Source organism: Gnatocerus cornutus, chromosome 10, assembly GCF_029298725.1.
Source record: "Gnatocerus cornutus isolate USDA-ARS CGAHR chromosome 10, icGnaCorn1.1, whole genome shotgun sequence".
Taxonomy (NCBI): domain Eukaryota; kingdom Metazoa; phylum Arthropoda; class Insecta; order Coleoptera; family Tenebrionidae; genus Gnatocerus; species Gnatocerus cornutus.
The window spans coordinates 1629553-1644301 of NC_142242.1; the positions used below are offsets into that span (position 1 = coordinate 1629553).

At 34.3% G+C, this 14749-nt stretch overlaps 2 protein-coding genes across 5 annotated transcripts; one reads left to right on the top strand and one right to left on the bottom strand.

Moving 5' to 3' along the window:
* The first annotated feature begins 3007 nt into the window (after positions 1 to 3007).
* Positions 3008 to 6734, top strand: LOC148167043 (uncharacterized). The gene is made up of 5 exons (XM_088048225.1): positions 3008 to 3371; positions 3564 to 3742; positions 4832 to 5010; positions 5057 to 5257; positions 5305 to 6734. The coding sequence occupies exons 1-5, from the start codon at positions 3267 to 3269 to the stop codon at positions 6243 to 6245; spliced, it is 1605 nt and encodes a 534-aa protein (XP_087904351.1). The 5' UTR covers positions 3008 to 3266; the 3' UTR covers positions 6246 to 6734.
* A 1019-nt stretch (positions 6735 to 7753) lies between these two features.
* Positions 7754 to 14159, bottom strand: gish (casein kinase I gish). Of its 4 annotated transcripts, XM_088048229.1 has the most exons (9): positions 13629 to 14159; positions 11285 to 11332; positions 11000 to 11233; positions 10797 to 10945; positions 10192 to 10746; positions 10040 to 10114; positions 8530 to 8607; positions 7988 to 8184; positions 7754 to 7903 (listed from the first exon to the last, which is right to left on the bottom strand). In XM_088048229.1, the coding sequence occupies exons 2-9, from the start codon at positions 11322 to 11324 to the stop codon at positions 7852 to 7854; spliced, it is 1380 nt and encodes a 459-aa protein (XP_087904355.1). In that variant the 5' UTR covers positions 11325 to 11332; positions 13629 to 14159; the 3' UTR covers positions 7754 to 7851. The 4 variants fall into 4 exon arrangements, with proteins under 4 accessions (XP_087904355.1, XP_087904354.1, XP_087904352.1 ...); XM_088048228.1 differs by lacking the exon at positions 10040 to 10114 and having other exon boundaries at positions 7754 to 7933; positions 7988 to 8094; XM_088048226.1 differs by lacking the exon at positions 10040 to 10114 and having other exon boundaries at positions 7754 to 7933; positions 13629 to 14157.
* Between the last annotated feature and the right edge of the window lie 590 nt (positions 14160 to 14749).

Consider the following 14749-nt stretch of genomic DNA (forward strand, 5'->3'; position numbering starts at 1 on the left):
TGTTTTTCTAATAATAAATTTATAATCGTTATTAATTATAAAGACTACTGAAAATTATCTGTTACGAGGTCGTAAAGAAAACTACAAACTATTGTGTTTGCCATTTAATTTACATAGAAAAGTTGCTTTTATTTCCGGCAAGAACCGTAAATAATTTGTGTCCTTGCCTAATCATATCGCCTCAAAAGGTCAAACGAAACAACACAGAATTTTGAAACAATTAGAATATCTAAAGAACAATTATTGCTAGTCTATTTAAATACCCCCATTTCGAGGTTTCTTGCATAATTTTATTATCTTTACATTTTGTGCAAAACTATTAAAATCGCAATAAGAATAAATGAGGACACGCTAAACAGTTATTATTATAACTTTACCTTACTTACAAGAATAACTTTCGCGAATCAATAAAAGTCATCTTGGCTAGAACAAATTGCGGAAATTACAGAAACCTGAGACAAAATGAAATCTTTTAGCCACAAAATGGTCTAGCTTGCACGTGCAGTTAAAACAACACAGCTTTTGTATATGTAGAAGCTAATTTCAATATTTTTAGCACACATGAAATACTAGTCTATAATTTACTGTTTCAGGATGTTCATCTTTTTTCGTTTACAAGGGTTCAGAACTGTATAATTTAAATTAGTCTTTTTACAACCCCTACAAAAAATGTCATAACTTATGAATCCGATTACTAAAGTCCCAACATTACGTTCTATAATTATAATTTTACATCTCTTGTTACTGGAAGTTAATTGTTAAGGCTGAAGACACATGGGAGAGTAAAAAAGTGTTTCCGGTATGTTAATTTCTCAGGAACTAATAAATAGTTGAAGGGATTTGGAATTTATTTATTTTAGATAAAATGACTATATCAACGCAAAATATGTAAATAAAATCTCACCTGCTGCGTGTTATCAAGTTTTTCAAAAACTGAGATTTCTAAAGCCGTTCTATGTGTCATGTTTTATCAACGTTTTGAAATATTTGTAAATTCTGAGGTGTATTGACATAATTACTAACAAATAAGATAAAACAAAGGAAAACTATCGAATATGAACTACAAGTTGAATATTTTATCTCTTACCGCCTATGATAATACGCAAATAAATTCGAAGAATGATTTTAATTAAGGTTTTAGATAAAAGTGCTAATTATAGGAATAATTAATGTCAATAAAAATCACTTGCTAATGTCACAATCATTGGCATTTCTGCGCTCCTTCGCTCGTCATAAATTTCGTAAAAGATGAATTTTCGAGTAAGCAAAATCGAATTTAGTTTAAAAATGTAATACAAAGTAGTAGCTGCCGGTGATGTATTTTGTACCATCATAAATCAGCACGTGTTATTGATAACCGTCATTGCGTCACTCTATAATTTCAGACACATATTTCTAATTAATTTATATGATTTGATAACAGAACGTTTACTCCTAATTGGTTTCAAATGTTTATCGTTGCAACCAAAGGTTGGCTAATAAAACGCATTTTAATAATTATTTGCGTCATTATGAAATAAAAATAATTGAATCTAAATTACATATAAACAAAGTCATTAATTGTTTGTAAAAGATATGAAAAGTGTATATTCGGTTGCCTACAGTTAATTTGTTTGTGTTTGTATCCTCGTTGTAATTAATTGAAGTAATGGCTTATGATACGGAAAATCATTTTGTTTTTGTTTTTCCTCGTGTTGCAAAAGTTAATTTTCTCTGGAGTCATGAAATCCGTGTTTTTTAATGTAGACAAAGCAAAAAATCGTGTCACAGATGACAGAGATGACTCATTGTGTATATGACTTTATGTGACATTCCGTGGATAAAGTAATTCCCACGTTTTGATTGCGGTGGTCTTTATAGACATTTGGAGACTTTACAAGTTGGTAGAATTATAAATTATTTTTAATTACGAATAACTAGTAAAACTATTAAAACCACGATACAGTCATCAAGTGAAAATAATTAAAACTATCATTCAAAACACAATAATTACATAAAAGTAATTAAAACGTCCTTACGCAATTCAATTGAAAAACCAATTTAATCAACAAAATAAATAAAAACCGTAAAATGATTTGTCCAGATTTTTATTTCCGCTTGTTTTTTGATGCGGAATTTAAACGTATTATAGTTGTCAAGTAGCTTAAATTTAGGTTCGTAATTTAGTGGATTTGAACTTAATAATTTTAGGGTCTGCAACGTAATCCTTTTTCCCCGTTTGAGTTTTTATACCTGACAAAGTACTGGATTTGTGCCAGAATTTAAAGAGATTAGAACACATTCAAATTGTGCTTTTACAAAAATTGTTTTCATTGTTGGGAAAACATTTCCACTTCAAAGCGACTAACAATTCAGTCAGTTTACGAATGACGAATTCTCGATATCAGTACACCGCAATTTAGATTTTTAGATTGAGGTAGACAACCATTCCTACGAGATTGGAAATTATTAACTGAAAAATAAAATTTGAAACCTTTCCTAGACTTATTTGTTACATATGTAATTAATTTGGTGTAACAGGATAGCAAATTTTACATTTACAAACATCATTTTAATGACACATTAAATTGAATACGGATTAAAATTAATTGAGTCGCTCGAAACCCGGTTTTAGTTTTGCATAACACTAACGAGCTGCCGAGAACCCCAAATTGTTGTTTACCGCCGGGCGTTAAATTCATTGTGAAACTATGATATACAATACATTATAACAAAATGCACAATAAAATGTTAGCATACGTATTTATACTGCATATAATATGATAATTGTCTGTCTGCTGATAATGATAATAATTCGTTCGTTTGAAAAAATTATACAGTCAAGTGTCGCCATCTCTAAATGCATTTACAGCAAAACTGCGAATATTTTTGTCTCATATAAGAGGTGAAACAGAAAAGTTCGTTGGATGCATTTTTGAATTCCCGCGCTTTCTCGCTGAAAGAAGATGGAGATATAGTGATGGCGGCTGGAGGGGAAGCTTTCCCCTCCAGTCTCGTGACCAACGAAAGTGAAGCAGATAGCGCTATCTGAACGTAGAAACGTAGGTATGTAGCGCAGAAGTCACAATTGGTTTGTTTGACTGGTAGGGAAAGAGGGAACAACCTAAACCTGTCGAGTGACGTCATTAATTCCACGCTGGCTGTCATGGCTTTCACATCAAAGTGTGCGGTGTAACATATTGCAAAATTCGCGTGGAAAGCCAAGAATAATATTTTTGAGTGACGGAAAAGTGCAATTCTAGTGTAACGTTTGAAGATAATGCAAAATGTTTAATCCGGAACTTTCCCAGATTTTTAAAGGCGACGATGGGCGGTACAATGAAATGGAGAATGTGGATGTTATGTTGAATTACGACAACAACGAATTTATGGTTAGTTTGGACGGTTTTGCTTGAAAATATTTCGGGAGCATACATTTAGGGCGTAAATTATGAAACTATAATAAATTTTTCTTATCTCATTATCTTATACGAGGATTTAAAGGTCAATAAGCACAACGTGAACGCACCATGCTTTTATTATTTCATAAAACAAACCTATTGACCTTCATAAATTTGTTTTAGAGCTCGGATTTTTTCGACACTATTAGGTCGGTGGAAAATGGGATTCAGGACGATTTTCTAAATAGCCCCACAGACGATTTTAACACTTCTAGTGATACAAGCTCACACACAGATGGATACATTTCCCCAAGAAATGATATTTCGGAAAGCGAAAGGAGCAGCGTTTTCACAGATGAGTCGTATGTATCCACAAAAACCCCCAAAAAAAAACATCCACATACCCAGAAAAGTTTCCATAATTTAAGGTTAGACTGAAGAACCACGCGGTGACCATATGGTGGTGGAACCGCTAAAAAATTGAAACTATTTTTTATTTAAGTATTCCAGTAATTTATTTACAAACACTTGTTTCTTTACACGTTTGGAAAAACATGAACCTTGGACCAACGTTATTTTCATAGCTTGTTTTAAATTAAAATCAGGGAATTTTCTCTTTGAAAACTATGTAAATTTGAAAATGAAAAAAAATATTTATAACTTTGTATCTTCGATGGTTTTTGTGCAGTTGCGCAACCTGTCATCATTTTTACAACATGTGAGCAAATAAAAAGCTTTAAAAGACGTAGTAAACACTTTATAATACGACAATTAAAGCTATTCGTAATATTGCAAAACCGTAAAATTCTGTCTACTTCAAGCTCCCGGAGTTTTACTCAAATTTCGCCGCCTTGACATGAAATTGAACAGAGCACCGGAAAGGAGTTCGAACTTTGAGTTTGTTTTTCTCAGCTAAATGTTTTTTGTATATTTTAATAAGCCACGAGGTGCTAAAAATATTGCGCGTAATTTTTAATCATGGGACGAATGCAATGACAAAAAATCTTTGATAGCCTTATAAAAATTGTATAAGAAATTATCAGAAGAATACGAGTATCGACAGTAAAAACAAAAATAGATAGTGCAGCTGATAAAGATAAAATAATTATAAAAAATAGTTATTCGTGTTATAAACTCAATCCCTTGCCATACTTAAGATTAGATAACTGGCAACCTAAATGAATATCAATAATAATTAATTTCTGTTCTTTGTATTTTCAAAAATTGGTTAAAATCATCAGTCTGCTTAAAATCTGGCATATCAGTTTACGTCAAAACGTCTAATTTCCATAACTGAAAAAATTACCACAAATCGTCTCGTTTACTGATAAAATGCCAACAATAGCAATTCCGACTTTTCTCCCAAGGTCTAAAGGTTATTTCTGTATTTCCTAAAATATAAAACAAAGACGCTGAGTCACTGTATTTTGAATTAACTCCATATTTTTCAGCGTTTCGCCGATACGAACTGTGGAATCTATTGATGATTCCCTGTTCGATTTCCTTCAGCCGGTACAAAATTTCGAGGTAGAATCGACACCAATCATTGTAAATCCGCCAAAACCAAGAACCAAAATTATTATTCAAAATCCAGCCAACAAGAAGATCATCAATAAACCATTAATAAACAGTAGGTCTGATTTTTTTTTTTTTTGGAGTGACCCAGGAATTTTCAGCTCCTATCAAAAAAATTGGAAAGAAGCAAATTTTGAAGGTGCAATCATTGACCACCAACGGCAAGCCTGTAATTCTACCATACGGGTTGAAGAGTATCAAAATACTTAACGCAAGTGAATTGAAGACCGACAGAATTCACGTAACAACACATCCAACTAGTTCTATCTGTAGACGTAAAGTTGAACCTACTAGACTTAAAGGTTTGTAGTTCTTCTTCCTCTTACTTCTTACTAAACTTTTTCGGAAGATTTAGAATCGGCAGTTCCTGGCAGTGAACTATCCGAAGTGAAGCTAACATCAGAAGAAAGGCGTCTTCTGGACAAAGAAGGAATTCAATTGCCCGCCTACCACCCGCTTACCAAACTAGAAGATAGAGAGTTGAAGCGAATCCGTCGAAAAATCCGTAACAAGATCTCTGCTCAAGATTCCCGCAAACGCAAAAAGGAGTATGTTGATGGCTTGGAAGAAAGAGTCCGTCGCGGTTCCGAAGAAAACAGGAACTTAATGCAAAGAGTAAAAGAATTGCAGAAGAAAAACAAGACGTTAATGGCACACATTAACAAGCTTCAGTCGTTAATCTTCAATTCGACATCTTCAAAAGCCACACCTTCTACCTGTCTTATGATAGTGATGTTGTCAGTTCTTCTGGTGTCACTCCCTAACATTCGTTTGTCGCAAATGAATAAAGAGTTGTCAACAGAACAAGAACAAGTGACAATCAGCCGATCTCTTTTATCCACGAAGAAAGTGGAAGATGATGGACTCAACATGGAAGAGTTCTTCATTTTTAACAAAGATGAAGATGGTGTTGACAGCGAGAACAACACCGAAAACGAATTCTTCAAAGCCATTGAAGAAATGGAAAGCAAATACGAAAACATGAACTTTGAAAAGGACAACTCTGATGATAACTTCTTCAATTCGTTGGTACGAAATATAAAAAATCTGTTTAATAAAAACGAGCTGGGGAATTACTTTGATTCCGATTATGGAGGGTTTCAAAACAACAAAGGATTCATCGAGCCAGAAATCGATGATTTTGATTCAGGGATCAACCCCGAGCCTCCTGCAAAGAAAATGAAGTTTGCTGATGAACATTACCATCAGAATGATGAAAACTTTGTCCCTTTAGGGAAAGTGATCACAACTACAGTTCACAAGACCTTGGGAGAAAGTAAAGATAAATAAATCGTCTTCATGCTACGAATTTATATATTGTATTTTAACCGGTTATAATAGTTTGCAGTTTCTTTCTACATTTTACATTTGTGTCTTCAAATTTCAATTCACGAGTCATAGCTTGAATAATTTAGTTGTCTTCTAGTGTGATAATTCCTTTTTTTTATATATATACATGTGTGTTACTTTGTCACGTGGCTGGTGGAAAGTAACTTTTATTTTGATATAGATTACAAAAGTTTGCATTCCAAATACCACACACCATTACCCAAAAAGAGGTCCGTACTTTTGAAAAATGTTTGACAGAGTTCAAAAATTAAGCAAAAAACAGACTGTGAATTTTATTCTATGAGATTGTTATTGTATTTATTCAGTTGTAAGTTTTTTCAGACAGATTTTTATAAATAGGACTCAAGCCCTATTTCTATATAGACGTTATGGAAACATGATTTATTATGTAATATCGTAATTACTAATAAATATATGTTGTAAAAGAAAGTTTTATTGATTGAAACCGCCTTTTGAGTGTAAAAAAAGTAGCGATAAAAACACGTTACGTACAGCTGTATCTTTTATTAATTTGAGTTCAACAATTTATACATATTACAATAATTTTAAAACTGTAGGAAGATAAAAATGGAATTAATTATATAATACATCCATAATTTCTGCTTTATGTACAAAAAGTTGAAGTTTTAGAGTTTGCCGAGTTTAACAAAAATCAAAGGGTTTTGAAATAAGAAAACATTGCGTTCTAACATTCTATATTTATACGAGCCACAAAAGAAATTAAAATGAAAATGTTGGTATGAAGCAGTGCCGCAAGTTTGACTATTATAAACTTGCAGGCTGCTTGTAGAAAGAAGAGTTAAGCGCAGTCGATCAATTTTTACTTGAGATCAACAACAAAGCAAATTTATACAACGATTAAATCACAACTTTACGTTAAAATTCCTCAGGTCCCCATATTGAACGTGCTATATATGTATATATAAAAAAGGGAAAAAAAGGCTGCGAATGAAATAGTTTAACGTTCAACATGCGAACATTCTATATACAAACAAAGAGCAAAGCTTTAAAAAATAGTAATAATAAATTTGGCGTTAAGAATGATGCGTGTTCCAAACAATCGTAAATGCGGTGAAACGTAGTTAGATTATTTACACCTCAATTATCAATTTACATTGTTCAGTAAGAATCATCCCTTATCAGACATACTAAAACTCGGCCTTACTCGCAAAAAATCAACATATTTCTCATTCAAGATAAAAATCATATGTTAAAGTTTACTAGAACACACACTACACTAAGTCAAATAATCATACGACGTAGTATTTGGTAAATAAATAGCGACAAACTAGGTAAGATTAAAAATACAAATGAAAAAAAAAGTACAGAACCGAGGACGAGTAAGGCTTCCGTAGACGTTCACAGATATGGTATGACTTAAACTAACTTATTTTTAAATTAAGGCTAACCTAAATTAGCTATTTAAATAGACAACGTAACAAGTTGACGAAAGTCTTCATTTTTAACATAGTCAGTTAAGTGTTGCAGCACTACTGTGTCCACACGGCAACAGCGTGAGATGTTGGTCTGTCTCGCTATATTGTAGTCATTTAGTGCGCACACCTTTCTTCTTCTTCCGTTTAAAGAAACAGCAGCACCTAAAAGACAACCACAAACATATTCTTTTTCTTAAAAAAAAGAAACGAATAAATAAACAGTGGGAAAACTCCACAATCACATACTTGGTTTCATCAAGAAGTTCGATTTCCTGAGGCTGAGTAATCGGTGTGTTGCTGTGTCCAGCTGTGGGGTCATCTGCATTCAGTTCACCATTGGTAGAACTAACAACCTGTACAGAACCATGACGGTCAGCTGGTGTCAAGTTGCCCAACGTACTCTGCTTCGAAGCTTCAGGCCATGCATTTGCTTTGCTAGTTGTCTACAAAGGACTCTCTTTTAATCGTTACGCAATTTTAGTTTCACACTAAGCCGAAGCGGGGTCACGCCAGCCAAGACCGCTTCAAACATACACAACACTCACACCAAATTTTCAACTCTTCATCCCAAACAACACACACACACACAAATTTTGAAAATGCACGTCCACGCAGAGTTGCGATCAAATTAGCAGGAACTATATTGTTAGTGGACACATGCAAAGATTCTCAAGGAGGAACAAGTCATGCGAGACTGAGCAAAACCGGAATTCAAAAGTCAAACAAACAAGTCTACAGATCTCTGTTATTTAGATTAACAAAGTTGGATTGCGGAAAGAATACAATACCCTGGTTAAATGCCTCTCTCGGTTTGGCGACACAACGACCTCATGCGCTGTTGTTTGAAGAGAACCGACAGGAGTACTCTGGAAAGACATAACATAAGATAGTTTCAAGTTACCGCATGTTTCGTCACGAGCTGGTTCTACTTTTGCGAGCTTTTTTAATCACCCTCAATTCAAGGTCTACTTCCTTAACCCAAACCATGACCCTTTCAGATAACAGCGGGCTCTAATGTTTCGGGTGCCCGATAAGCTGTACCGTTGTAACTTTATAGCAAAGGCCTTTTTTTATACTTTTGTCCTTGCAAACAAAAGCCATCATTTACTCGGTTTATAGTTCGTTATCCTTTCCCACATCATAACAAAATAGGGCGATTTTCAGGACAAAAAATTTAGCATCTAATCTGTCGCAAAAAATTGCTGTTGATCGAGGATAGAGTTTCACGAAAACAACTTGTAAGCGCCGATAAAGTTACAGTTATCACGTGAAAATTAGCATAATAACGAGAAATATAATCCGATAATCATTAAAATAAACATAATTCAAGAAAATATTCTTTTTCCACGAAGCGACGTGAAAGCAGGAAGAACGTTTTTATCGATTTGTTTGATTTACATTTTGAAGCAAAACAATAATACCTCCTTTTTCAACCCAATCCAAAACACCCTCTATAAACAGTAATAAAGTATGACCCATTTTCGACTTTACGACACATTTTATAGATCTGAATTTTTTAATTGATAAACAAATTAAAAGTTATTGGTTATTAGTAAAAAATATGCAAAACAATACCTCCTTTTATAGTGTAAACAATTCGCCGGACGAGGCAAATGAAATTTTTATCGGCGCAAAATATTTTTGTTCCACAAACTTAATTACACTAAATAAAAAGTACAATAGGTCATTCGATACCGCAATTAGCTGAAAACTACTCATAATATTTATTAACTCCCACCAGAGTTTGCGTCATTTTTGTTGTTTTTTTTTTCATTGTTCAACAGAAATTAATTTCTGTTTTTCTACGAAATTGCAAACCAAGAGTTTGTTTTTTTTTCAATACACGAGACGTGATTCAAATCAATCAACTTATGCGGAAAAACCACTTCGAAACACAAAACTGTATTTAATGAGGACAATATTCTAATTATATTTTTAATTACACAACGCCTGCACATCCTCGTACGTTTTTCAATGACACATAATAATTTCTAAGACGTTTATATGACCCTGAGACTTTTGTTCTAACCTAAATCCATAACAAATATAAAAAAGTGTAATGAAACATATTAAATGAGTGAAGATTATGTTGTTTTTCGTTCGAAATTTTCCGCTCGTTTTGCCTCAAAATTTCGCGTATTTACATGCAAATGTGGCAGAAAACGCGCTTTTCCTGTATCGCCCACGCATGCGTAATTCCGAGTTTTCAATATTATATAAAGAGTAATTCAGTAGAAAATTAAAATGGAAATTCGTCGCAAACTTCATTAGCTCTAGCGTTCTACGGGAGTTGATTACCTTCGCTGATTTAGTTTTGATAATATTGGAAGGCGGCGCATGTCTCATTTGTTGCAGTACGTATAAATTCGGAGGCTGTACACGAAAAATTGTCAAATCAATAATCTTATCTCGTCTCAAAATGTAGTTTCCGTTCGGATGTTGGTACTTACCATTGTTTTTCCCGACCAGTCAAATTCAGTATCGTCTGGATAGCCCTTACGGTTGTACAGATTTTGGAACAGACTTCTCAGATATTCATAATCTGGTGTTTCGAAAAAATCCAGTCGACGCACGTATCTGAGATAAGTTGCCATTTCTTCTGGATGTCCTTCGCATAGGACTTCGATAGGTGTTGCTCGTTTCGTGTCTCCAATTTTTTGGTAGCGTTCTTTGAGGGTGTCCGCTTTGAGACCTTGCCATGGAAGCGAACCACGGAGGAAATACATAAACATGTGACCTAAGGCCTCCAAATCGTCACGACGAGATTGCTCTTTGCCCAAATGAGTGTTTATTGACATATATCGTGCCGTTCCCGTCAAAGACTTGTGTTCTCTATAAGGAATATGCTTATTGGTTTCCATTTCCACATATTCTTTCGCTAAACCAAAATCTATAATATGGATAATTTTTTCCCGTTTTGTACTACTTCGGCCAATGAGAAAGTTTTCAGGTTTAACATCTCGATAAATTAGGTGTCGACTATGTACATACTCAATTCTGTGCAACTGTAAAAAAAAACCTGTGATAATAGTTCAAGGTTTGTTGATGGACTTACTAGTTGTATCGCTATTTTTAAAACAGTCTTTAAAGAAAATTTTCGGTCGCACATGTCGAAAAGATCCTCTAAACTAGGGCCAAGTAGTTCCATGACCAGAGCGTTGTATTTCCCACAAGGACCAAAATAATACACGTCTGGAATTCCTTCTACAAAACAATTAAACTACAATCTATTCTAAGCACTACCAAAAAGTACTTTACCATGACTACCCAAAAACTTGTAAAATCTATACTCCAAATGTAGTTGCGGAGCCTTTGATTTCATAGGCTCCATTTTAATAGCCACGTGCTCATTGTTGTATAGATTTTTTCCTAGCCGTAATTCACCAAAGTTTCCACAGCCTATTTTCTTTCCGACTCGGAAATTTGGACCCACCATTAAAACTCCCGAACTGGAGTTGGCAATATGGCGTGTCGCATGAGACTCGTTGGTGCCTAAAACCACAAAAATTAGGAAACATTTTCACATTGTTGTTAATAACAAACCATGGCGTTTAGAGTTCTTTTTCTGATCCGTTTTGTCCATGGCTATACCTAGAAGAACAACCATATTAAGTCACAGGTATCATGGTCAGAGTGTCCATACAAAAAAATGTGCAAAAAATCTGTCTCTAACACCTTAATGAGGTTACTAGTGTACTGATATTCATGTAAGGATGACGTCAAACCCGATTAAAAACTGAACAATTTTTGACATCACTGCCCAATCAAATAGTATTATCTTATCTCTGTAATCAGTGAGTTATTATTTTCTTAAGATAAAACAATTGTGGATTGCAACCACATGTCTCGATGACATTTACAAAAATGATCGTGTCCATGACGGCTTAAAGACTTCTTATGATAATTTAAAACACGAACGTTAAAATTATCGATTGCTGGTGTTAACATATCAAGGTTATATAACGTCTAGAATCTGATTTATCGGTCTTTTAGGGCTTCTGATTGTGTTTTAACATTCTCAAGAAGTCTTACAAACAATGCAAAAATCACACAATCTTGTCCACGAACAAGATAAATTTAAACCACTCAACGTCAATTAACCATAATTGCCATAGTTTAGTAAAAATAACTAGAGCAATGCCGTATTTTCTTGGAAATACCTGTGAAAAAGTGAAGGTCGACCGATTTCAATAAAATTTTAATAAAACAAACAGTTCCTAAGCTATACCGTTAGTTCCATGGAATCCCAAGAGACCGAAAATAATTTACCACTGGTCAAGGTGGAAATAAATGAAAAATCAATTCTAACCCCGATGGAATGTAAGGAACCTTGAGAATTCATTCAGTTTTCGCGCTGAAGGGCTGCCCGACATATTGAAGGCAATGACCTCCGCCCGACGCAATCGATGCCCTTTTGATACGCGAAAGTGGGATTTTTGGGTCAAAACCACCATGAAATGCAGCGGAAATTTTGACTTATTTTCAATGAAGAAAAAATGGGGCTTGCGGAAAAGTCAACAAAGATATAAACTGAACACCTGCGATGTTGATAATCAAAGCCTCAAAAAGTGTCAATATTAAATACCGTGCGTTTTTTAACAGCGGCCACTGCCTTGCCAAGTTTTCAACCCCATGTTGACTTTTGTTAGGATTCGGACTTTATTTTAGTTTCTTTAAAATGTCTTCTTTTAATTGTAACAAAAAACACATTAGAAATTTTGTTGTACATTGATATGTTTCGTATTATTCCAAAATTAAAAAATATCAACGAAATGAATGTACGAGTATTACCTAATCTGAGTTTGTCATAAAAAAGTCAAATTTTCAATGCCGTCTAAACAATTCTCACAAAAAACGGTAAACAAGTAATTTTTGTAAGCACAGTTTTAAATTTTCGGTGCAGTGAAAAAAAAGTTTTAGAGTATATTGTGTAAAAATTTGAAACCTCTATAGTCACTGATAAAAAAACGCTTTGGATAATAAAAAAAACTACAGAATATGAAGTTGTCTTTTTGAGTTATTAGCATACAAATCTACCAGTGAAGATAAAAAGTAGATTTTGAAATTGACTTTTTTTAGGCAGTTTTGTGGAGTGATGTTAAATGAAGTCGCTTTCCTGTATAATTTACATCTCAATTTACATCGATGATGTGTCAATCACTAGATGGTGTAAGAAACTGGAGAACAAAAACAAAACTGGTTGCATTGGGTGTATATTGACGACAATATGTTAATGCGATGAACGATTTGACAAGTTTTGAGGTCGGAATTGAAGGGTCATTGTCAAAAGTGGTCATGTTCAAAAAATAGACGTTATGACGGGTTGTTGTCAAAATGTCTGGTTTTGGCAGGTTTTATGGCGAAGGCGGCGTGATTTGACTGATTAATGTGGGTCAAGGCGGCTTGAAGATCGGCGATTTGGAGGCCGTCTCTTTAATTTTGTAAATCTGTTATCAGAGAAAACGTAGATTTAAAGACAATGGAATCTGTTAGATAAAAGGTTGTTTATTGTGATAAATTGGCAAATGGGGTCCGAAATAACTGTAAAGTTATAGATTATGAGATTATAACGATGGACGTAAGAATGAGGGATAACGGAAATGGTTGCAACAAGTTTTGGAGTTTTGTTTGATTTCCCATTTAGTGTATTCTAAATAAACATGGAATGACAGGTAGCCACCATAGTGTGGATTTACGACAAAGAACATAACCCAACTTTTTATTAGAGGGTTTTGTTGTAATGGTTAGAGCCTTTGGGGCGTTTAAACATGAATCATGCGTTGGGTTTACGTTGCAAATTAGGATAATTTTGTGGGAAATCGTCGGGGGTGGGTTTTTATGTTTGGGTGGAGATGGAGGCATATTGCTGTCAAATCATGATACTCACCCTCAAAATCGCTATGAATCTCGTCGTTTCATCCGAAAAAAGCACTGCATAGGAGAGTTTCGGGAGGAAAGATGCACTTTTATGAATTCATTTCAGTCGTTAATATCACATTGTTAGTATCACAGTGTATTACACAAATTTCCGTAAGCCTAGTTGAGACGCGTCGCGACGCCCGATTGCACTAACAATATACAATTTTCCTCCCGATGGTGGCAAAAATTGTTGGGATGTTGTGAAATGTCATTTCAATATCTTCTGCCGTGGTTAGGTCTGTGAACGGCAAAACGCCATTACTGACTCAGACCCGGTCAACGTCATTTAAGGATTTGTGGGATTTTCACCATGAAAAAACTTACCGAAACACCGCAAAACCCGAAAGTTATCATTCACGACATTAACCAGTCTAAACTTGTTCACGAAGTCTAAGAATTCACCATTTTCACGCACTCTTCCCGGAGACGGAGAGTGTGCCGTACCATTGACTTCGGGTCATAACTCTTCCGCGCATGCGCCGCGAAATACGTTCTCGATATGTCATTTTCCGACAAAAATACAACCACAAATTTTCATGTTTTACTATTTATTTCCCATCCAAAGATTCCTTTTTCACACACTCTAACTACAAATTCTCCAACTTTAACTTCTCACTCACCATTTCACTGAAACTCACAAATATTGCTCAGTTTTGAGGCGTGGTGAATCATATGTTCCGTTACTATAACAACACAATTATGCCAAATTTCAAATTTACGCGGCAAAACTCCTGCAGACAGGTGCTTCAAAGAATAACGCTTTTCACAAATGTTTATTTAAGATGGGTAGATAATTTTTATCTGAATAAAATGTTTACACTGCACCATCATTATCTAATTTCTTACGTTATATAAATATTACGTTGTAAAGGAATTGTTTACTGAAAATAAATCTGCTGAAGACTATTGAATTACCAACTTAATTTTATTATCGGTAAAAATAAACCCAGAAATCCTATCACGTGTTGTTTAATTTAATGACCAAGCACAAGACGCCTTCTGTTGTCATATTGTATTACACAATCTTTTTATCAAGTTCGCGAAATTATAAACATGCACATATTTTACGCATTAAGAATAATCAAAATA

Bases quoted from the DNA above. Each gene is read 5' to 3' on its own strand.
- gish (XM_088048229.1), bottom strand. From the start codon at position 11,324: ATGGACAAAACGGATCAGAAAAAGAACTCTAAACGCCATG. The intron at 11,234-11,284 runs GTTTGTTATTAA...TTGTGGTTTTAG, and splicing joins AAAGAACTCTAAACGCCATG to GCACCAACGAGTCTCATGCG. The intron at 8,185-8,529 runs GTATTGTATTCT...AGTCCTTTGTAG, and splicing joins GAGAGAGGCATTTAACCAGG to ACAACTAGCAAAGCAAATGC.
- LOC148167043 (XM_088048225.1), top strand. From the start codon at position 3,267: ATGTTTAATCCGGAACTTTCCCAGATTTTTAAAGGCGACGATGGGCGG. The intron at 3,372-3,563 runs GTTAGTTTGGAC...AATTTGTTTTAG, and splicing joins ACGACAACAACGAATTTATG to AGCTCGGATTTTTTCGACAC. The intron at 5,011-5,056 runs GTAGGTCTGATT...AGGAATTTTCAG, and splicing joins CAATAAACCATTAATAAACA to CTCCTATCAAAAAAATTGGA.